The sequence below is a fragment of the Equus caballus genome, chromosome 13 (genome assembly GCF_041296265.1).
Source record: "Equus caballus isolate H_3958 breed thoroughbred chromosome 13, TB-T2T, whole genome shotgun sequence".
In the NCBI taxonomy this organism is placed as follows: domain Eukaryota; kingdom Metazoa; phylum Chordata; class Mammalia; order Perissodactyla; family Equidae; genus Equus; species Equus caballus.
In genome coordinates, this window is record NC_091696.1 from 1,397,112 (window position 1) to 1,421,349 (window position 24,238).

General features: G+C 58.5%; 1 protein-coding gene across 16 annotated transcripts in view; it reads right to left on the minus strand.

Moving 5' to 3' along the window:
- Positions 1 to 276: 276 nt before the first annotated feature.
- The window catches only part of MAD1L1 (mitotic arrest deficient 1 like 1), a 420,727-nt gene continuing 396,765 nt past the window's right edge, over positions 277 to 24,238 (minus strand). For all 16 annotated transcript variants that reach the window (XM_001490482.5, XM_023655119.2, XM_070231369.1 and 13 more), the window contains one exon: positions 277 to 965. In XM_001490482.5, coding sequence (XP_001490532.1) covers positions 807 to 965 — 159 coding nt within the window. In that variant the 3' untranslated portion in view covers positions 277 to 806. The remainder of the gene's footprint in view (positions 966 to 24,238) is intronic.

A 24,238-nucleotide genomic window follows, 5' to 3' on the forward strand; every position in this document is an offset into this window, starting at 1 on the left:
CCTCGGTGCCTGTGTCCCATCTGAGAGCCAGCTGTGTGCGGGCTCTGTGTGCAGACGCCAGGGACGCCCTAACCCTCCGATGGGTGGGCTGCTCCCTTCCGCTGTCGGGGGCAGCTGCTCCTGGGCTGCCCACCTACTGTCCCCCGAGCTCTCCCGGGCTTGGACGGTATGGGGCCGCCCCCTGGTGTCCAGGGGCTGCCCTGGGGCCTGACTGAGCGTCAGCACAGGGAGCCTGTCAGCTTGGGGCTCAGACACACACACACGAGCCACACAGGGTGGCCAAGGAGGAAACTTTATTTCATAAGGTCCACTGGCCAGGCTCCGGGCACAGCCGGGTTTCAGCAGCGTGGGGGGTGGGACACCATGGGGAGGGGACAGGAAGCGGGGCCACAGAGCACTGCCCCCTAGGCCACCCCCAAAAGCAGCCTCACACCACTTTTCCAGGACGGAGGGTGGGGAGGAGGGAGGAGGGGACGATGCAGGCCCTTGACTGCAGAGTGGGCCCTGAGCTCAGGGATCCAGGGGGACGGGGTGGGGCATCCCTGAGCAGCTTAACCCCTGCTGGCCAGCGGTGTGCCCACAGGGGTCCTGCACGCGGAGTGCTGGCTGCTGAGGGGGTGACCGGGTCGGGGTTCAGGGGGCCCCATCATGTCATGACGCTGCCCTGTCTGGGCAGAGGTGGGACGTGGGCCGAGGAAGCTGGGCCGGGTGGGGGGTGGGCAGGGGTGGGATGGCACAGCTGCCTGGGTGGGGCGGGGACCTGCTGGAGGCCAAGGGCATGGCCATGGTGGGCCCGTGGCTGCAGGCTAGGCCACGGTCTGGCGGCTGAAGAGGTCGAGGGTGAGGGCGCTGAGGAAGGCCGGGATGCTGTCCTGGCGCAGCAGGTGCAGCTCGATGAGCTCCTGCACCGTGCGCGAGAACTCCGTCTCCAGCAGCTGCATCTTGGAGCCCGAGGGTCCTGTGGCCTGCAGGGTGGGCAGGAGACAGGGAGGACGCGGTTAGTGTGGTGGCGGGTCTCTGGGAGGGTCTCCACTCCCTCCCCACCCCTCGAGCAACAGGACGGGGAGAAGCCGGGAGGCCCAGGCGACCAGGAGGGCTGACTGTGGATGTTCCGGAGCAGCCCGGCTCAGGATGGGCCCTGGCGTCCCAGGCTTCCCTTAGCCTGTCAGAGCTGGGGCCAGATGGGCACGGGCCTGTCCCCGACCCCCACCCCAGAGATGTCGGCCCGTCTGCCCAAGTCCAGGCATTGCCCAGCAGGCGATGCCATCTCCGGGGCCTCCTGGGTATGGCCAGTCAGGGCCAGCAGGTGGGCGTCTCACCCACATTTCTGGAGTCCAGGAGCCAGGATGCGGGGTGTGGACTCCAGCCCCACCGCCCTCAGACCCAGCTGTCAGGAGGAAGATGGACTGAGGAAGCTTGCCCCACGCCATCCTGGGCATCACAGCACTCACACGTGCTCCCCAACAGCGCGGGGCTCCAGGGCCGCCGCCCCATCCTAGGGCAGAATGGCCCGGGGCGGTGACACGCGGCAGAGGGCTGCTCCGTGCCGGGGCCCCGCCCAGCAGCCCTCTGCACCCGCTGCCCAGTCCGTGCAGACACTGCGAGGGCAGGGCTGTCACCGGGGCGGCGCAGGGCGGTCCAGGTACAAAGCCTGTCTCTCCCCGGCCACCGGCCTCGGCACAGAATGCGGGGGCTCCCAGGCGGCGGCACTGCTGGGAAGCTAACTGCACTCGGCGGGCCTCACTGAAAACGCCCCTCTGGGCCTCAGTTTCCCCCTCTGTGCAGTGAGGGAGCTGCAGTCTGAAGCCCTGCCAGCCCGCAGGCACTGGGACCCTGTGAGGGGCCGAGGGCAGGAAGGGCAGCGGGAAGTGACTGGGCTGCCCCTGAATGGACATTTCTCCAGAGAAGATACACGAATAGCCAATAAGCACAGGAAGCGATGCTCAGCACCACGAGTCTTCAGGAAAACGCAAGTCAGACCCCCGGGAGACACAGCCTCACACCCCGAGGCCGGCCACCGTCAAGGACAGAGGAGGAGTGGGGGCGAGGGTGTGGGGACTGTGGGTGGGAGGGAAAATGGTGTAGCCACTTGGAAAACAGCCTGGCAGTCGCTCGGAAAGCCACACATGCGCCCCAGCAATTCCACCCCCAGGTGGAGGCCCTTTGTCCCCACAAAGACTTGGATGTGAACGTTCATAGCAACAGCATTCACGACAGCCAACAAGTGGGAGCAATCACCGACGGATGGATGGATAAGCAATATGCGTGCAGACACCGGTGGAATATTGCCCAGCCCTGAAAAGGAGTCAAGTTCTGCTACGTGCTACCCCATGGATGAACCTTGAAAACACGCTAAGCCAGGCACAGAAGACCACGTTTGTAGGAATCCACCTGTGTGAAGTGTCCAGACAGGCAACTCCACGGAGACAGAGAGTAGATGAGTGGCTGCCAGGCCTGGGGGCTGGTGGGGCTGAGGGAGGGAGAGAGGGGGAGTGACTGCCACGGGGTACGGGCTTTCTTTGTGGGGTGAGGGAAATGTTTAAACGTTAGACTGTGGTGATGGCTGCAGGACTCTGAATATACCAAAAGCACTGAATGGTACACGTTAATGTGTGAATCGTGCGATGTGTGGATTTCATCTCAACTGAGCTGTTTATTAAAAAAAGCTCCCTTCTGCCCCACAGCCCGATGGGTGCTCCCCCTCCCCCAGGAGCCATGAGGCTGTCCCCAGGTCTGGGTGCCGGCAGTTTGCTCTGCCGGTGTGCATGGCTCATTCTGCACCTGGGTGGGCCTCGCGCCTGGCCCTGCCTGAGGGGGAGAGGCCACACCTGCCGGAGGCATCAGCTCCACCTGACGGCCGAGGGAACGCAGAGCCCCTCGGGGTCCAGGCCGGACGTGCTCATTGGACTCCGGGGAATAAGATGGTGCATCTCAGCAGGAGCCTGTTCCAGCTTTGCATCGGCTGCCCTCTGCCCTCTGCCCTCTGCCCCACGACCCTGAGCGGCCTTCAGACTCACACCCCACGGGCTGCCGCCTGTGTCATTTGCTGCGTGTCCCTGCCTCTGCTGTCTCGCTGGCCCCAGCCCTCTGGGGGCAGCGGCCGTGTTCCCTGCCCGTTAATACACTCAGCCTTGTCATGGTTCAACACAGACCGTTGCTGAACAAAAGAAAGAGAAACCACTCTGACCTTTTACCAAGGAAATCCTTTCACTCTGCCTTCTGCTCTTGATTCGGAATTTCTTCTGCTAAATGTCAGAGGAGCTGCTTCTCCTGCAGCTGTCAGGGGAGGTGGGGACAGCGGGGCCCAGCCCAGGCTGGAGGGCTCTCCTGGCTCAGCAGGTGGGGCCTCCCCACCCTTGTCCTCCTACCTCCCAGCCCATGCCCTTCAAACTGCACTGCTCTAGCCGGGCCTCCCCGCCCCCAGAGGTGCTCGGCCGGCTCTGACTCAGGACAGCCCTTCTCAGGGTGCTCCCCGACCCGTCTTGATCCTCCTGCCCGTGAATCTGTGAATCTGTCGGCTCCACAGCCGCTGCTCTCGATGAAGAGGCACAACTAACCCACCAACACGAGCCCGGTGTGGATCCCCCTGCTCCACCCACCCAGTATTCATAAGGCGCCTACTCTGCGCCTGGCCCTGGGCAGTGGTGGCAGAATGAGGCCACAGGACGCTGCCATGCCCTCCAAGTCTGGGGGCTGGGCAGGGGCGGGACCAGAGGGGCGTGTGGGAAGGCAGCGTGACCAGTGCCACTTTCTCATCTCAACCCAAATCAAGGCGAACCCAGTGTGTGCACCCCTGCAGGCCCCAGCCCCTCCCCCGACTTGGTGCCGTGGGCCCAGGAGCCTCCTGGTGGCCGCGCTGTCCCACTCGCCTTGAAGGGGCCGTGTCCCCCTCAGACGTGGCCACAGCGGTGGGGTTACAGGACGGTGGCACTGCATGACGCCAGCTGATCGATCTCTGCCCCGCGCTCTCACGCTCAAATACCACCCAGTCCCCAGGTACCTTGTAAATCACTCTAATTGGGGGCTGTTCACTTAAAATTAGTTGCAATTTTTTAAAAAGCAAACTGCCCAGTAAGACACGTGGGCTGTGGCTAGAAATATTTATGGGCAGCTGTGCTGTCTGTCTGCTTCCTCTGCCCCCGGCGCTGGGCAGTGACAGGCAGCGGTGGGGCTGCGGACGCTGGCGGGGACGGAGATGCTCGGCCGTAATGAAGACCTCCGCTGCCTGGTGGCCGCCTGCCTGGCCTGGCCTGGCCTCGGGGCCACCTCCTCCGCCTGACAGCAGAGCCTGCCTGCCTGGAAGGCTTCCCGCCCGGAGCTAGGAGGCTGGCCCCGCTGCCACGGTGTGTGTCCGAGGATGGCAGGGGTGCCCAGGTGTTGCGGGCGGGGCAAAGCTCTGCTCTCAGGCTCAGCTGGCCATGGGTCCCTGTCCCAGCTCTGCGGCTGTGGGTCACTCCACAATGACACGCAATGGGGGACAGCCCCTCTGTGGTGCCTGCCTGCTGCCCGGCTCGACAGGGGTTTGTTCAGTGCGGTCTCGCCCGCCACCTCTCAGTGTCCCCACTGGCAGGATGGTGCCCGCAGGCGCTTGGTGATGCTCCAGAGTGAGAGCCCTGAGGAGGGAAGTGCTCGGGGCCAAGGAAGGCCGCACAGAGCGGAGACAGGCCAGTTCTCTCCCTTGGGGCTCCCCACCCCGTGTCCCCAGCTGCAGGGTGGTGAGGCTCGAGGGCAAGGGGCAGAGCGTGAGTGGACTCCTGTCCAGTCAGGAGCTCCTGTGGCTGAGGGCACTGAAGACTCCAGAAATGAGGGACACACGGAGGAAAGACCCGGAGACTAACCCACTGCGCATCACAGAGCCTGAATCCTGGTCCAAACGCGGTTCAGGGGACACACAGATCATCCCACAGTCGGGGGGGGGGGTCAGTGCTGCTCTCAGACACTGGAGCCCTGAATGCCGCTCGTCTGCGACGGGGCCTGTGGTGCGTGAATTAAATGTCCCCACTGCTCCTGAGGAAGCGGCCACGCCAGGGCTGGAGAGAGAAGACAAAGGAGAGCCTGGAGCGTCCTGGGTGCCTGGGGGGACAGAAGGTGGGCACGTCAGAAGGACACGGGAGCCAGAACTCGGTGAGAGCGACAGCCGGGAAATCGTGAAACGCGGAAATCTAACAGCACTCTTCTCAACAACCCGGGGGCCGAAGAGGACGGCCCGGAGGACGGAGAACGCACAGAGCTGGACGAGGACGGAGAACACACAGAGCTGGACGAGGACGGAGAACACACAGAGCTGGACGAGGACGGAGAACGCACAGAGCTGAATGAGGACGGAACTCGCCGGGGCGGGGGCACCGGGCAGAGCGAGAGGGACGCTGCAGGGCCGGAAGCCCATGTCAGAAGGCAGGGGAGACCCCTCCACAGCTGTGCAAGCTCCACCTCGAGAAACGAGGGAAGGAAGAGCAAACGAACGCAGAGCACGCAGAAGGAAGGAGCAACGGGAGCAGGGCAGGAGCGAACAAACCCGAACACAGGACACAGGAGGGAGTCACGGAAGACCGGCAACGGCACCGCCAACCTCTAGCAAAGCTGACAGAGGAAAGAGGAGTTACCAACATCGGAACGCACCAGAGTCTGAAGCTGTTAGAAAGGTAAGAAGAAAACACTACAGAAAACCCTGTGTGCTCATAAGCTCGACGGCTTGGGACAACTGGGCAATCCCTTGAAAAGCTTCATGCACCAAAACTTAGCCAAGACGAAACAGAAAACCTGAACAGTCCTATAGCCATAAAGACATCGAACCTGGAACGAAAAAGCTCCTCAGAGAGAAATCTTCAGTCCACGATGGTTTCGCTGGAGAATTTTACCCAACATTTAAGCAAGAATTAACACCGATTTTACACAGAAAACCAAAGAGGGAACTCTTGCAGCCCAGTATTGACCTGATTCAAAAATCAATAAAGACAGTGAACACACACACAGAGAAAAAGAAAAATCTAGACCAACACCTCTCGTGAACTTAGATGCAAAAATTCCTCAACAAATACTAACAAATGCAACATGTAAAAAAGACGATCACACTGTGACCAAGGGGAACCTGTTCTTATGTATGGCTGGTTCGATATTTGAGGACCAATCAACGTTCCCACCACATCAACAGGGTAAAGAAGGAAAGTCGCATGACCCCGTCAATTGAGAGAAAAAGCAGCAGACAAAGCCCGACATCCATTCAGGACGAGAACCCCCGGCTGACCAGGAACAGACACGCGGCCGCTGCGTCGAGACAGCGTGGTCCCAATGCTGGGGCCCGACACACGGACCAACGGCAGAACAGAGAACCTCGAGCGAGAAACACCAAAGCATGAAACCCATTCAGTGGAGGAGGGGGAGCCTCTTCCAGAGATGGCGCTGGAGCAGCTGGACGTCCCTAGTTAGAAAAAAATAATGATTTTGACTTAAACCTCACACTTTATACAACATTTAACTCAAAATGTACCATGGGCTTAAATATAAAACATCAAACTTAAAAAAAACACACGGAAGAAGCATTTCAAGATCGAGGACTAGGCAAAGAATTCTTAGACTTGACACCAAAAGCACAAGCAAAAAGTAAGATAAACGGACGCACGGGGCCTCATCATCGAAGTTAACAGCGTCTGCGCTGAGAAAGAGCCCGTGCAGCGGATGGAGGACCAGCCCCAGCCCCGAGACGCCTGCAAGTCAGTGTCTGGGAGGCTGGCCCCGCGCCTGCTCTCCCTTCCAGAACGTCGGCCCACAGGAGGCGCAGCGAGCTCTGGCCACATCGATGGCGCTGTGCGGCCACCTCCCCTCCCAGCCCTGGCCCCCGCTGCCACTTCCCATTCGCGCCTGGGCTTCAGTGACCACCATTGGGCTGCCCTGGTCTGTCTTGTCTCTGCTCCGCTCCCAGGACAGACCCGACCTGGGGACTTGGGGACGGGGAGGCTGCAGTCAGGAGGCAGCTGGTCTCCTCGCCCACGCGCCCCAGGCGCCCCGAGGCTGGCTCTCTGCTCCTGCTCGGCTGGCTTTCCTGAGGGAAGCTCACCCGCGTCCAGACGGGGAGCTGGCAGCTGCAAGGCCTGGGGTGGCAGGCTGAGTGGTGGCTGTTTTCACAGCGGCATCAAAGTGTCATGTTCAGATCTGTGGGCGACACGTACCTAATTGCACACAGCTCCCGGCGGCCCTGCTTTCCGCACAGCCAGTCACTCCTGCCTCAGCCTCTCCAAGGCCTGCTCCCCAGCCTCGGGCTGCGGCAGGAGGGGGCCTGGAGCCCTGGGGAAGGTCCTGCTGTGACCGCCTCAGGGTGGGACGGGAGACGGGGCTGGTCGAGGCACAGTCACAGCCTGCAGCTGCAACTCAGCCCGGCCTGCCCAGTCACCTGGTCCGAGACACTGGGGCTGGGGGTGGCTCTGGGGTGCGGGCTGTCACCCTGGTGAGCACGCAGAGGGCTGCTGATGTGCCAGGCCCCCAAGAGTGCTCAGTGCCCCTGCCTGCAGGGGCACCACTCAGCCTGCCACAGGCCTTTGGGGGGAAAAGTGGCCGTCTTCACACTCAAAGGCTACCTGCCTGACTGCTCTCTGACCCCTCCACCTGGGCAGCCCCAGCCCCAGTGACCAGGCCCTGAGGATGGTCAGAGCTAGCTTAGAAGCTGTGTGTTCCTGGGCACACCGACAAAACTCTCTGGTCTTGCCTGTAAACCGGCATAGCTGAGATTAATGAGGTCAGGTGCATAAAAGCACCTGGCTCGAGGGCAATGCACACAGTGGTGACCAGCCTCTGCTCAGTCTAAAGGGAACGGGGGCTGTCCCTTGGCCCCGGCCGCATCAGACAGCCTCCATTAGGAAGGGAGCAGCCCAGCCTTAGGCCCATCCCGTTGCATGGGGGATGGGTCTTCTAGCAAAGCCGGGCCCCCGCCCGGCCATGGACACGGGCCTCTCCTCCCGAGGGCAGCCCCAGGCGTGCGGTCCGGGTTGTAGGCAGACGCCTGCTCGTGGAGCCGCGTGAGGAGCTCCTGTCTCGATGAGGCCGAGAGAATCAAAGCGCTCCCATCTTCAAAGGGGAATCTGGGCTTCTCGGCCAAGAGCGCGACCCATTCCACCCGCTTCCGTGGCTCACAGGCTATCGGGGGGAGCGGCTCAGCGTCAGTCAGGACCTCGCCTTCGAGTCTGCACCGTGGACGGACACACTCACTCACACTCACGTACAACACGTCCCCGCGCACAGAGAGGAAAAAAGGCCGCTAAAAAACACATCGAAATGGTAACAGTGGTTTTCTCAGAGAGCTAAGATTAAAGAGGGTTCATTACAGTTTTCTGCATTTTTCAGAGTTTTTACTATGCTGGCACATTATATTCGCAATCAGAAAACACTCCATCTAGACTATATCTACAAGAGCTGAACAGCTCTGAGGACAGGCAGATAGCACACACCGTCCCTGCTAGACACGTGCACACGTCCGGGCCTCACCGCTGGACGGGGCCCGGGGCTGGTGCAAGGCCTGGCTGTGGTGGGGAGGTCCTGCACCTGGCACTGGCACTCATGGGACAGCCCGCCACGGCGCCCTGCTGTCACCCGTCAGCCTCCAGGGCTGGCATGAGGTCGGCCCAGCAGGGCACCTGGCTGGCTTCCTCCCTGGCCCCCAGGGGTCCTGGGCTGCACGGGACACACCCAGCATGGCAGTGGGTGGTGCCGCACACGCTGGTGTAAGTCACAGAGCTGCGTGGGCCACTGCGCTCTGCAGGGAGAGGGTGTGCAAACCGCCCGTCTGCTCGTCAAGAACGTTGGCCTGTGGGTCCTCCCTCAGGCCAGCCACTAGGATGTGCCTTCACAGCCCACACGTGCCGCATCTCTCCTCACCTCAGCTCCAGGCGCTCCTACCGCCTTGAAGACCCTGTCCCAGGCCCACGGGGCCATCCTTGCCCTTTGCTGAGCCTGCCAGATCAACCCAGCCACGTCACAGCTTGGTCTCCCTCCTTCTCCATGGGCAAACGCCGCCTCATCCTGCGAGGCCCTTCCTGACGCCACCCCCAGCTCTGATGCATGGCTCTGTCCAGGACCACTGGCATCCCTTCGGGTGAGCGGGTGACCCAGGGAAAGGCTATTCTTCTCCGGGTCCAGGGTGCTTGGCGCAGGTGGACGTGAAGGAGGCCCGGGCAGACACTGCTGTGTGAGCGAACGAGCAGAGGGACGCGGTGGCAAGTGGGTCAGGACAACTCGGACGGAATGCTGAGAGTGCTGTCCTGGCGTGAAGTTCTGAAGAACAGAAGCATGTCCAGCGTGGGGAAAATAGCTCACCCAATTATGCCCGCTCAATTGTACCGAGAAAAACGCCTAAATACTGCACGTTCTAATTATACCAGCGCGTTTGGAATTTACCGTCCCCGGCTAGGGGTGACCTTTCCAAGACTGATTTGTGGGGAGGGCAAGGCCAGGCACCCCAACAGTTGCAGCTCAATCTCAAACCCACAATTATTATTATTATTCTATTTATACAGCTCTCCATCTTTCCTACGGGTGCTCCATTTTAGATCCACACGCAGCTGTGCCCGCAGCCTCACGAGGGAGGGGGGAGGGACCACGTGGGGCGCGAGGACCCGAGCGGTCATTTCCAGCAAGCCTCGCCCATCAGGTGGACACCCTAGGCCAGCAGCTCAGGGGCACAGGCCACGCCCAGTCCACTTTCTCCATTCCTGGCCCAGGCCTCCTTCCAGGTTCCCTGCAGGCAGAGAGGGCCCGTGGGAGGGAGCACAGCCCCCCGGGAGACCCGGGGCAGAGAGAGGAGGCAGGCGGGGAGAAATGCAAGTGGGGCGGGCACCGAGAGCCGGGCTGGGGCTGCCACAGAGCAGGCCCCTCGTCCCCACTCTCTCCAAGGGGCCAAGACCCAAGAGCAAAGAGCCCCAGAAAGGGCTCTGGAGGCCCGGCCCGTCCCTCGACCTGGCACCAGTGTTCTGGGAGAGCCTGGGCCAGCCTGCCTCTCGGCCTCAGCTGTCCCACCTGCCAAATGGGTTGCAGCCCGTTTCCCCCGCAGCCCTCGAGGGCAGCAACGACGGGAGTAAGAGGAACCCTAGAGGCCTCCTCCTCATCTCCCCACCCAGGCACCTCGCACCGACTTCCAGTGGCTTTCCGAGGAGCTCACAGGGAACAGAACTGTCTGAAGAGCGATGGAGCTGGGGGAATGGCAGCAGCTGAGAGCCAGAAGTCCTGCGCTCCACCCCTGGCTGCCCTCCTATTTGCTGTGTGACCGTGGGCACATTGCTTCACCTCTCTGAGCTGGCGTTTCCTCGATGTAAATGGGACACGGTGTCTGTGCTCCCACCTCAGACAACAGACGTCGAAATGCTCGGTGGGCTTCCGGCCAAGATGGAGGAACAACCACAGCCTTACCCACCCGTCCAAAACAACCAGAAAAATGAGATGCGAAAACATGAAGCAGTGGTTTCCAGTCCCGGGACAGGAGGAGCAAAGGGCGGTGGTCCCTGAGAAATGGGAACCCAGCCCTGCGATGGCCCTGCTGCCCCCTTGAGAGACTTTCTGGGAGCAGTGAGGACAGCACACGAGTGTAAGAAACCATGTGAGACCAGGAAATGCCCGCCAGGATTAGAGCAACACCGCCAAGGGCGTGACGCCAGAGCTGGAGATGGTGCTGCCCCCAGCCGACCAGGAAACCGCCTCGTCACGGGCACGGGCACAAGGTGAGAGGGCCTCCCTCAGCAACTGCAAAACTGGCCCCTGGCTGCATGCTGCCCTTGTCCCGCTCACACGTCTTCCAGCAGACCTGAACGATCGCACTGCTCCCGAGCGATGCACGGCACCCTGAACCGGGTGAGAGAACAGGCACCTGGCCCCCAACCCGGACAAATCACGGGGTCTGGCACCCACTGAAGATGAGAGGCATGTGAAACCCAGGAACGTACGATTCACAGCAAAGACGAAACGGAGCAACCGAGACTGATGCTGAACTGACACCGACGTCAGAATCGGCAGACGCCAGGACGTCAGTTATTAGGGTTTCACTGCACATGTTCAGAGTTGGAGACATAAAGGCATAAGAGAGAGCCAACTGAACTTCTACAGACGAAAACTGCAACACGAGAAAAAAAGTGTCCTGGATGGAATTAACGGCAGATTAGACGTCATGGGAAAAACACTAGGGAACTTGAAAACACAGCAACAGAAACCATCCACAATGAAAGGGAGAAAAGAATAAAACAAGACAAGACAAGTGCTGTGGGACACTTCAAAGGACACCTCTGCGTGCCTTTGGGGCCCTGGAGGGCAGGCCCGACACGGCAAGGCAGGAGCTTCTGAAGCGGCTCCAAGGAGCCTGCACCTGCTACTCGCACTGGGTAATCCCCACAGCACGGGGCTTATTCTAAAAAAAGGCAAAAGCGATGGTGTGTCACTCCTCAGGTCACGTCACAACAGACTGACTTCCGTCCTGCTTGCTCTCTCTGGTCCCCAGAGCTCTGTCTATGTGACAAGGAAGGGGAGGTGGCCTCCGGCCAACAGCCCACGAGGCCCTGGGTGCCACCCACAACCACGCAAGTGAGTCTGGGGCCGGTCCTTCCCCAGTGCAGACCTGGGGCGACGGAGCCCAAGAGCCACTGAGAGGAGAGGACCCAGCTGAGTGCACTCAGGCTCCTGACCTTCAGAAACCGTGAGGAACCACGTTTGGGGGTGATTTGGTATTCAGTGATAGATGACAATACCGGAGGACAGGAAAAAAAGTATTTGAAAAAATAACGGCCCCAAACGTTCAAAATGGGATGAAAATGAACCCGGCAGATCCAAGAAGTTCAATGGACCCCAAACACACACACAAAATGAAAAAAAACAACACTAAGGTACGTCATAATCAAACTGCTCCAAACCAATGATAGAAAAATCTTAAAAACGGAGAAAAACAGACACACGACCACAGAGATGAGGAGGACAGCAGATTCTCACTGGAAACAATGGAAGCCAGGGGACAGTGGAACGGCATCTACAAAATACTGAAAACAACAGAAAACCAAAACCAGTCAACTGAGAATTCTATATCCAGTGAAGACATCTTCAAAAAATGAAGACTTCTTCAGACACGCAAGAGCTGAAAGAATTCATTGCCAGCTGACGGGTACTACAAGAAGAGTTGAAGGAAGCCCTTCAGACAGAAGGAAAATGAAGATGGAAACGCGAGCCTCCGCGAAAAGGATGAAGAGCTCACTCCTTCAGTGAACGAGGACGTGCTGGCTGCACCTACAGACACAGGAGAAGTTTAACTATTACTTAATGTCTTGGAAAGATAACTGAGTGAACAAAAATAACAACGCATTGTGGGGTTGGTAATATGGACACACATAAAACGTATGTGAAGCCGAGGCCTGAGGCAGGAAGGAGGGAGCTGGGAGGAGCGTAAGGGGTCTGCACAGAGCATCACGCTGTACGCGAGGTGCGTTACATTGCTGGAAGTTGACCGCGATATGATGTACACTGTGAGTCCTAAAGCAACCTGTAAAATAACAAGAAAGAGCGACAGTCAATAAGTCAAAAAAGGAGATGTATGAACCTGTACAATATGTTCAATTGACCCAAAAGACGGCAGAAAGAGGAACAAAGGACAGGACAAAGAGAAAACAAATAATGAGACGATAGGCTCAAACCTAATCACAGCAGTAATGAACCTAAATGTAAACGGTCCAAAGACCCTAAGAAAAAGGCCGAGATGGTCAGACTGGATACAAATGCGAGGCCCAATTATGTACTGCTGGTCAGAAACACGTTTAAAATCTGAAGACACAAGCAGCTTACGTCACAAGATGAAAAAGATATATCGCACTAACAGAAGCCAAAAGCTGGGGTGGCTACATCAATATCAGACGGTGTGGGCTTCAGAGCAAAGACTGTTACCAGGAATAAAGGTCATTTCAAAACGATAAAGAAATTAATTTATAAATGAAATAAAAGCCGATAGAAATGCAAGAAGGAATAGACAAATCCATAATTATAGTCAGAGATTTCAATACCCTTCTCTCTATAATTGACAGAAAAGGAAGACAGAAAATCAGCAACGATACAGAACATTTGATAATATTGTCCAAAAAACTTCACCTAATTGACATTTACGGCACACTCTAGCAGAATACACATTATTTTAAAGTACATCTACCTAGACAGACAGCGTTCAGGACCTTAAAATAAATTTAAAAGGATTCACGTCATACAAAGCATGTTCTCTGACCACAATGAAATTAACTCAGAAACTAATAACAGAAAGATATCTGGAAAACTTCAAAATATTTGGAAACCAAATAACATATTTATAAATAACAGATGGGTCAAAGAAGAAATAAAAAGGGAAATTAGTAATTTTAATTGAATAAAGATAAAAACAAAGTATCCGAATTTGTGGAATGCCACTAAAGAAGAAGTTATTGGAAAATTTTTAGCACTAAATGCCTGCGTTAGAATAAAAGAAAGGTCTCAAATCAATGATTTCAGCTTCCACCTTAAGAAACTAAAATAAAAAGGGAAAATTAGACCCAAAGCAAGCAGAAGAAAGAAAACAAAGATCAAAGCAGAAATAGGAAACAGAAAAGCAATAGGAAAAATAAATAAAGCCAAGAGCAGTTTCTTTTAGAAGATTAATAAAACTCATAAACCTCTGGCCAGACTGATCACAAATAAAAGAGAGAAGATACAAATTACTAGCATCAGGAATGAGGGAGGTAACACAGCGTTACAAATTCTACAGACGTTAAAAGAACAAGGAGGGAACATTATAAACAAATTTATGCAATAAATCTGACAACTCAGACAAAAGGGACAAATTCTTTCAAAGACACAAACTACCAAAGCTCATCACAAAAGAAAGAGAACCTGAATAGCGCTGAATCTATTAAAGAAATTGAATTTGTAGTGAAAACCTTCTCACAAGGACATCTCCAAGGCTAGAAGGCTTTCCTGGTGAATTCTATCAAACATTTCAGGAAGAAATAATATCAGCTCAAACTCTTCAAGAAAAAGGAAGAGCAGGAACACTTCCCAACTCATCCTATGAGACCAGCAATACTCTGGCACCCAAACCAAACAATAACATCACTAGGAAAAAAGTCAAAAACAAAAACTACAGACCTAAAAGCTTCAGGAACATAGAAGTAAAAATTCTAAACAAAATGGTAAGCAATGTACGTTCAATAACACATAAAAAGGCAAATACATGATGACCAAATGGGGTCTGGCCCAGGAATGCAAGGCTGGTTCAGCGCTAGGACATCAATCAAAGTAATTCAACATGTTAACCAAGAGGAGAAACCATATGATCATCTCAATAGATACAGAAAGAGCATCTGACCAAACCCAACATGCATTCCACAAAAACATCCTCAGCAAACCAGCACTGGAAGACTATTTCCTCAGCCCGATAAAGCGAATCTACAAACAGCTCACAGCTCACAACACACTCCATGGGTCAAGACTGACGCTCCCCCTCAGATCAGAAACAGGACAAGGATGTCCACTGGCACTCCTTCCAGTCAACGTCGTTCTGAGGTCCTAGCGAGGGAAATAAGGCAAGAAGAAGAAAGAAAGGCCTCCTGTTTGGATAGGTAGAAGTACGTGGTCTTTCCTCACAGACATCACTGTCCATGCAGAAAATCCAATAGGATATATTAAAGAGCGACTGGAACTAATACATGAGGTGAGCAAGACTGAACAGTAAGAGATCAACACACAAAACCAACTGTTCTTACATACTAGCAACAAAGAGAAATTAAAATAAAAAAAGTCTTTTATAATAGCATCAAAATATGAAATATGGATAAACCTGACAAAAGATGCGAGACACCTGTGCACCAGAAACGAGAAGATGCTGCCAAGAGAAATTGCTCACGGGTTGGAGGACTCAGCACTGTTAAGATGGCAATTCTCCCCTAAATGATCCATGGGTTCAATGTAATCCTGACTGATCCTAGCAGGCTTCTAACATAGAAGTCGACAAGCTGAGTCTAAAATTAATATGGAAATGCGAAGAACCCAGAATACCCACAGACAACTTCGAGGAACAGCGAAACTGGTGGCTAACGCTATCTGATCTGAGGACCGAGGTAGAGAGTGCGGTCCTGGCGTACAGATGGACCGGTCCGCCCTCCCGCCCCAGCTTCTCCGCCAGGGTCTTGCTCTCCTGGCTCGGCTGCTCACCCTCCCAGCCGGCCGGGCACACTCATGCCCTGAATGTCTGCACACAGGGTCCTGCTGCTGGAGATGCCCCCCCGCCTCCCAGCCTGAGAGACTCATGCTCGCCCTGTGAGCCCAGCCCATGCCACCTCCATGGAGCTGCCCCGCTCCTCTGCGCTCGGGTGACATGTGGGAGACGCTCCGACAGTTTCACATGGGGTTGTGCACGTGTCTGCTTCTGTCGGCAGCAGCATCGTAAATCTACGCTGCAAGAGCCGCAGCTAAGCATCTTCTTCCACCAACCGAGCAAGCTGAGCGGGAGAGGGAGCAAGTCTCTCCCTGCTTGGCCCCCAGCGCCTCCCTTGCCACTGCCACCGGAGGCCGACTCCAGGTCCTGCACCAGACCCGTGGTCCAGACGGCTGAGACCTGGGCCCTACTATAAGGGGCGGGCAGTCTGCAGGGTGTGGGGGCCAGACAGGGTGGGCTAGCGGGCCGGGCATTCCTGGCGTGTTTGCAGAATGGCCCGTACTGTCCACATTCACATCTCTGGCCTGGGCTGCAGCCTCCCCCAGCCAGTGGCCAGGCCAGGCAGCTCTGACGGGTGGGGGTGGACGCTACAGGGCCATTCCTGCAGGGGCCGCACCTCACAGGTGGCAGCCGGGATGTGACCAGTGGTCTGGGTGCCCACCTGCTGCAGAAGCTGCTGGAGTGCTGCTGCTGGCCAGGCGCATTTGCTGGCTCTGAGTTAAAAACACCCATGGGACTGACTGAGACTTCCAGAAAGTTCCAGCCCCACAGTCACTCTGCTGTGAAGAGCAGCCAGACACGCTCTGGTCTGGGCCTTGCCGCTCTCAGCTGAGTCTGCTGCTGCTTTTGACCAAGGTGGACGGGGGTGGTGGGCAGAGGACCGGCACATCCAGGAGATGCCTGCTTGTGCACGTGGTGACCGGCGCGGCCCCCACTGTCCTGGTTGGAAGACGAACGCTGTCTCCCTCTTGGGGGTGAGTCCATTCCTCTCCCAAGTTTCCAGGCCAGCGGCTCCAGCGGTGGCTTGATTCCGTCTAGTTCTCAGTCCGTCCAACAGGCCGGGGTCAAAAGACGCAAATAAGCTGGCTCAGCCTTGTGCCGGCCTCACGGCCCCCGGGCACCCGTGAGGGGCTCTTCCGAGGAGGCAGTCCAGACCAGGGAGCGTGTCAGGAGCCCAGGTTCACAGGGACTCGAGTGCCCGCTGCTGGGGTCCAGCAGTCAGTGTAGCTCAGAGGCCTCGGGCCAGGAAGAGGGAACACTGCTTCGTGCAGGGCTCCGGGGTACCACCCCCTCCTGTGGGGAGACGCCCCCTTTGTCTGGCCTGTGACAGCCCCTGTGGAGTTCACCCCACCTGACTTGGGGTTCTCCGTTCCAGCTGCGACCCACAGGTGTGCCTGGCTGAGGTCACAGGGTGCCAGGCCCGATGGCGTCCCCATGGCGCCCAGCCCTTGCGTCTCTGCCACCATCTTTGCGCCGACCACCCGACTCATCACCTTGGCGTTGGTATCATCTGCAAATTGCCTTGTTTTTCATCTTTGGCAGGGCTGAAAATCTGATCATGAAAGGGAATTTTCTTTTTTCTTTTTTAATTAGTACTTGGTAATATCACCAAGCTGTGAGTTTATGGCTTTGTAGATCTTGTGTTTTTGACACTAATTACTCACAAAGGCTTTTTAAACTGCATTCCAACTCTGCAACTGCCATGCCGGTAATTAAGCAAGAGAGGAAGCAGCAACAGGTCTCACATTCGCACACGGCCCTTCCCATCAGGGCTCCCGGTGGCCCCTCCGGAGACCCAGCCGTTCCCAGGGTTCCATCCAGCCGGGGAGGCCTGAGGTGGATTCGGGCAGGATTCCAGCCCTCGGCCATCCTGGCTCAGGGCGTGGGCTCTGCTCTCCACCCAGGAGCCAAATTGTAGGCCCCTGACGGTGGGAGAAGAACAGAACTTGGACGTTCCACCCAAGACTCCTGAGTCTCCGTGTTCGGGGGCCTGTTCCACAGCCAACCATCTCCTGGAGCCCCAGGAGGGCTGGGCCCCCGCCCGGGACACACCCGCCCCCTCTGAGGGTCTCCCTCTCCCATGGGTCCCTGAGACCAGCTGCTCATGCAGACTTTCCCTGAGCATCTCCTGCTCGCAGCTGTGAGCTCTGCTCTGTCCCTCCCCGCCCTCCTCCTCTTTCTCCCCCCACTCCCTGCAAAGAGGGGCTGGAGTCGGGCCGCTGCAGGGCCGAGCAGGGTGTCTGAATGTTGCAGGCCTGTGTACCTTCGCTCTCCCTGTGGCTGAGTGTGAAAGCCGACTCAGGGAGAACGAGTGTGGCTGAGGCCTAAGCCGGAGGCTGGGCTCCAGCACAGCTCACTGGCAGGTCTGCAAGACGACACGGTACCTGGGCTTCCCCATCACTGTGCTCCTGGAGAGAACGCAGAGGCCCCGGGGAACCTCCTAGAAGGGAGAGTGGCTGGAAGAGCAGGATCTGGTCATTTTCCACCAGCGCCGGACAGAATAACACCCTTCAGGACCCTTTGCAGCCAGCTCCCCTCTGGGCTGCTGGCTTCACTCTGAAGGCCGCAGGATGGTGCCTCATGGTCTCTTTGTCCTCCTGGTAGAATCCAGAGGCTCTTCAATGGCTGATAAACCAACCGGACAGAGTCGCACCTCCCCTCGTTTCCAGACCCAGGCCAAGCCCGCCCTGCACAGCGGGCCGAACCCGGAATGGCCTGGCCTTAAGCGTCACCCGGGGCCCTGGCTCGATGAGTGGGCGCCATCAGCCCGCCCGCCCCCGACTGTGCTGGGGCCTCCTTAAACACGACTGGTTAGGCAAGGTTTAATGCTCCTCATTGCAATTCTATTTTAAGATGCAATTACAACATCTCATTGCCAAAGTGCACGGTTCCTCCTGGGTTTTTTCCTAACACGAGGGAGTCAGAAACAAAGATGGAGGCGGGACCTGGGCTCCAGACTCGTTTCTGAAGCGGCGGGTTTTGTCAGACTGGTCTGCCGCGAGAGAAGGCCGGCGAGACCCTGTTTCAGGAAGCGCCGCCCCGCAGGGGAACCATGAGGGCTGCTGAGCCGTCTCCCACGGGGAGTAGGCCAGGCCTACGAAGCCGACTTCAGGACATGAAAACCCACTCCAGCCTCCGCGTTTCTGCCCATTTCAGGCACCCCATGCTGCTGCCACAGTGAGAAGGACACTTGGGAAGTTTGGTTTCTGCAAGGAGACCGACCACACCCACCAAAGGGAGAGAGGCGCTGGGCAGCGGCGCAGAACCTACTTCTGGAACATTCATGCAAGTGTGCGCAACCTCACTGTGATTGAAACGGCCATTAAAGACAGCCAGTGATTTCGACGCATCTTAGCCGGTGTGGCCCGGCCTCACCCACACTGGTTCCGCTCAAGTTCATGGCCTGTTGTGGAGCTGACGCAGAGCCAGCCGTCCAAGCCGTCTGAAATCCTGGGTGAAATGAGTGCACACACCTCCTCACAGGCCCTCCATGACTGCAGGCGGCCCCAGGACAGGATAGCTCAAGCCCCAGTCTGGCGCTCGGTCAGTGGTCCGGCTGGACATTGGGAGGGAGCCCAGCAGGAGACCGGGCGGGCACCCAACAGACAGACCTTGAGAAGAAAGGGTTTTCACAAGGCCCCTCGGGTGGGCAGGTGGCCCAGGGGCAGGGGAGCGGAGCCCGTGGGGATGGAGGCCGCAGGGGCGGGCAGGGAGCTGGAACTCAGGTGGGATGGGGACCTTCTCGCTACGTTGGGGGCTCTGGTCTGGCTGGGGGCCAACATCTCCCTTAACATTTACCTTCCCCTGAGGCACAAGGCGGGTCCGGGTGACACAGGAGGCCAGGGCCTCACCCCTCTTCTCCAGGGCTGCGCCCGGATACCCTGGTGCAGCTCAGCACGCGCTGGGCACTGTGCAAAGAGGGTCCACAGGTCTGGCCCATCCTCCCGTGTGGGCTTCTTGGGAGACGCGTACCTGCAGGGCAGGATGCTGGCTCTGGGCTCAGATGGAGCCTCCGCGCCCTGCAGCCCCTCCTCTGAGCAGGGGAAGACCACTGCCCCATGGGCAACTGCCGGCATGCACAGCCAGTGAGCCTGAGCAGGCAGAGAGCGATGGTCACTGTCACCTGCACCGAGCCCACGGGGCTGGACGACGGGGGAGGGGAGCGGCCGCAGTGATGCCCAGGGCTCGTCTCGCTCAGTGGGCGCAGGGCACGGGAGGGACACAGGCTGCTGCTGCTGCTAGGGCCACTGTCCAGCTGGGCCTCAGGGGGTGACCACGAGGAAAGAGCACAGCACGGGGCCCCCTCCCCAGTGACCCCTCATGGGGACCTGCTGGCCGGCTGCCACTGCCTGGGCACAGCGAGCTGGACTCAGGGTTGGGAGGCCCCTGTTTCCTCCCAGTCTGTCTGGAGCTTTTCCGACACCAAGGCCGGGACTCGTGCTCCAAAGTGCAACTGGACGCTGCACAGGCCATGCCCGGAATCCCAACGCGGGAGAGGTAGACGGCCGCGGCCCTGGCCAACGAGACGGCCCCTGCCAACTCCTCTAGCTGTCACCACGCTGTGCTGTGAAGTCAACAACCGGAACCCCGCTGAGCCTGCTTAACTCTCTGGCTCATGGCGACCAGGAGACGAGGAGCTGGGCCTGCCCTCTGCCTCTCTGTCCTCAAGCTCCCAGGGACCCCTGAGCCAGGAAATGCATGGGGGCTTTGCCAGCCTCCAGGCCCCAGGAGAGTCTTCTGCTGTCTCGGGGAGATGTGCAGAACCAGGCTGGACACCCTGCCCCGCTCTCCCCAAGGTTTGGGAGGAGCCCTCAGCCAGCACCAGGATGGGCGGCATGACCATGGAGACATGCAAACCCACTGAGCCTCCCTATAGGAGAGACAGGCAGGCAGCGCGCCTTGCACCGGGCACACTCCGGGTGCTTGTTCTAAGGCATCACTGTCCGGAACTGTCGGAGGGGCCTGCACGGTGACTGCACCATGGGAGCGTGGGCAGAGGGGAGGGGCCGTGGGAGTGGGGAAGGACGGGAGGGGACAGCAGGAGCATGGACAGACGGGAGGGGCCGTGGGAGCGGGGAAGGACGGGACGGGACAGCAGGAGCATGGACAGACGGGAGGGGCCGTGGGAGCGGGGACGGAAGGGAGGGGACAGCAGGAGCATGGACAGAGGGGAGGGGCCGTGGGAGCGGGGACAGAGGGGAGGGGACAGCAGGAGCATGGACAGAGGGGAGGGGCCGTGGGAGCGGGGACAGAGGGGAGGGGACAGCAGGAGCATGGACAGAGGGGAGGGGCCGTGGGAGCGGGGAAGGACGGGAGGGGACAGCAGGAGCATGGACAGACGGGAGGGGCCGTGGGAGCGGGGACGGAAGGGAGGGGACAGCAGGAGCATGGACAGAGGGGAGGGGCCGTGGGAGCGGGGACAGAGGGGAGGGGACAGCAGGAGCATGGACAGACGGGAGGGACCGTGGGAGTGGGGAAGGACGGGAGGGGACAGCAGGAGCGTGGACAGAAGGGAGGGGCCGTGGGAGTGGGGAAGGACGGGAGGGGACAGCAGGAGCATGGACAGAGGGGAGGGGCCGTGGGAGCGGGGAAGGACGGGAGGGGACAGCAGGAGCATGGACAGACGGGAGGGGCCGTGGGAGCGGGGACGGAAGGGAGGGGACAGCAGGAGCATGGACAGAGGGGAGGGGCCGTGGGAGCGGGGACAGAGGGGAGGGGACAGCAGGAGCATGGACAGAAGGGAGGGACCGTGGGAGTGGGGAAGGACGGGAGGGGACAGCAGGAGCGTGGACAGAAGGGAGGGGCCGTGGGAGTGGGGAAGGACGGGAGGGGACAGCAGGAGCGTGGACAGAGGGGAGGGGCCGTGGGAGTGGGGAAGGACGGGAGGGGACAGCAGGAGCGTGGACATACGGGAGGGGGTGGCAGGCTCTCTGTCCTCTGCAGACTGGAAGGCGCCACGCACTCTAGAGCCTTCCTGACGCCAGGCCTGTCCTCTGCTGCCCTTTCTCCCGGGGGCCCCTTCCCCTTGCTGGTAGTACAGCCCCCGGCCACGGCAGCCCTAGGTGTCCCTCGGTGACAGCCCTGAGCCTGTATGGCTTGCACAGCTCTGTCTCCCTGTCTCCAGCTCCGCAAAGACTGGCAACGCTGCGGGAAAGTCAAAGCACAGCCAGCGTGGGCATGCGCTTTGCCCTCACTGGATGGGGTCTCACTGCCAGGGTGGATGACACCAAAGCCACCCAAGCCCGAGGGCGCCCTTTAGACAAGTCACTCGCACCCAAGGTGGACTCGAGCAGAAGGGGCTGCTCAGAACCGAAGGGCGAACTGGAACCAACACAGTGTCCAGAGCACGAAGAGGATGCAGGGCCAGGAAGTGACCGCCGGGATCTGGGAGGTCATCTGAAGCAGGGCTCTGCCCTCGGACAAGGAACGAGCCCCCCAGCCACACCCGCGGGCCCTCAGCAAGGACGCTGTGTGCCCTGGCATCACGCAACAGACCTGAGCGAAGCGCCTCTCGCTCTGCGAGCGGGCATCGGGGTCGGCCGAGTGCCCCGGCAGGCTGCTGCTCTGCCCCCACGTCCCGCCATCAGACAATAAAGCGAAAGGAAGTGCCTCATTCTTCACAAAAAATACTCCGACTGATGCAATTTGCGTGTGCAAAATGTGTGAAGTGCATTTTCCATCTCATCAGCACCTCAACCTGAATGAGCCGCCACTTGCTTTCAGACCCGTCTCAGGCGGCCTGAATTACATCACGGGCCTTTCTTCACCTTGCAATAGGACGTTTCATGTCCTGCTGATGGCAATGCATTTTCACCGACCACATTCATTTAAAGAAGAAATTTCACAACATCTTCTGCAGCTGATTTGCTCCTGGGCCCCAAGAATGGAATACAAATCATCTCCTCACACCTGGCACGCATCTTTTGTGATTTAATTTCGGAAACGACTTTTTAAAGGACTCTACTGTCCCTCCCCGTCCTGGAAGAGGGAAATTGCTCTTCCTTCTGGGGTGTGTGAAGACCAATATCTTCCCCAACTCGCCTGTCCTTCTCCATTGAGTCAGCACCGGTTCCCTTTCAGGACACACTCTTACGGAGCAGCAAACCAGGCATCGGCTGGCAGTGCTGGCAGCGTCTGGGGTCAGGATGAGGGGCGTGCAGCGGCTCAGGACAATCCTACCGAGCTGGTAGTTCACGAAGATTCGGGAGCTGGGCACCTCCACCCACCAAGGGCAGGAGACCTTTAATTGTCATCTGTCCTGCGTGACTCCACGCGCAGAAGGGGCTGCCCTGGGCCACGCACAGCTGGAAAAGCTCCAGGGGGCTGTCAAGTGCCCCCGCCAGGGACCGCGCTCAGCTCCGCCCAGCAGCTGCCATCAACCCATCTCCCCTGAGGCACGGCCCAGCTGCAGATCTGGGAGAGTCACTGCCCTTCAGAGCCTTGGTTTCTCCCTCTGAAAAGGATGGAGGGGGCCGCATTTATCCCCTCTGTGTGCCTGCTGCCCAGGACAGGACGCGGACTCGATCAACATTCACAGGGATGAATCGGTGAGCCATTCCAGCGCCGGTGCTTGGGGGCCCAGCCGCGGCACCCCCTCCCCGCCCTGGCTCTGTCCCGTGCCAGCAGCCAGGCTCTGGGTCCGGCATGACACCTGCCAAGCGGGGGGCATCCCGGGGTCTCTGTGACCTGTGCTCTCCCTCTGCCTCAGGCAGCTGTTTGTCTCCCAACTGCCAGGGCCGATCGGCTTCACCAGACACTGACTGGCCTTTCTAAAGGCGTGAGCTCCCACAACACTGGGTTTTAGTCCCCTGTGGGGGCTCTTCTTGGAGCAGCTGCTCATTATGAGCAGGTGCGGGGACCTGGAAGATGCCGGCAGGGGTGGGATGGGCTGGAGCCAGGCTCCCGCGGGCCGGCCCTGTGCTAGATGCTCCAGGCACAGCCCGTGTCACCCTCTCGACCACGTGAGCAGATGGCACCGGCCCTCCCTTGCCATTCCTCACACCTGCAGGAGCCAAGCCAACGTCAGGCTCAGGGTACTGAACCACCAGACCTGACAAGCAGGTGGTCAGGGCCTGGCTGATCAGCCCGGGCCCGCCAGCAACAGGGTCCCACCTGACCGGGCCAGCCAAGGTGCGTGGGCTGTCTACACGCATGGCAGGTGCCAACAGCCAGCCGGGGACCTCGGACTGGGGCTTGTGGGCCAACCCTCACTTCACATGTTTTGTTTGATCCAGTGTTATTTACAGATAAGAGCCAATGTTTTAAAATCAGGAAATTTAACATGAAAACTGGGAGTTTCCAGCTACTATGAACTCCAGAAACCTGGGTCCACAGGCCCCATGGCCACGGTGCAGGCCGAGCAGGACCCTGGGCCAAGCCCCCACGTTGGCCACACACATTCCACGTGTACACACGCTCAGCCCCCACACCCCGGCTGCTCCAAGACCGAGGCTGAGACCAAGGGGCAGGGCTGGGCCTTGGCGGCAGCTTCTCTCACGGGACAGGGAGGTCGCCCTGTGCCCAGGCCCACCAGGGGCAGGAGATGAGGGGAGCACAGGCTGCACCAGGTGTCGCATGTCCTGCCGTGCTCCCGCAACAGGCTGTGCACCCCAGGAACGGGGGAGGCAGCGGATGGCCGGGTCCCGGGGAGGAGGAAGAGCTCACTTAATGCTGGGCCGAGGACAAGCCCAGGGCCTCGGCGGTAACCTTGCTGTCCACAGCACCCCGGGGATGGGTGTCCCCATGGTGGCAGCCCAGGTCACCTGCAGGACACTGGCCTAGGCCCCCGTGGGATGGCCAACTGCTCATATTTATTTTGTGATATCAAATAATACTTGCTCTTTAAGGACAATTTGTCTCTGGGAAAACACGAAGACGCAGGCAATGCTCATCCGACATCCATTGATGCGGAATCTCGGCAAGATGGCGAGGGTGGAGATGGCATTTAAAGATGACGGGCAAAGGTGATGTCATGTGTGCTTCAGTCTTCTGTCCAAAGACACCTTGGTCCTTGTCAACACCGCTCACCTGCTCTGGAACGTCTACGGA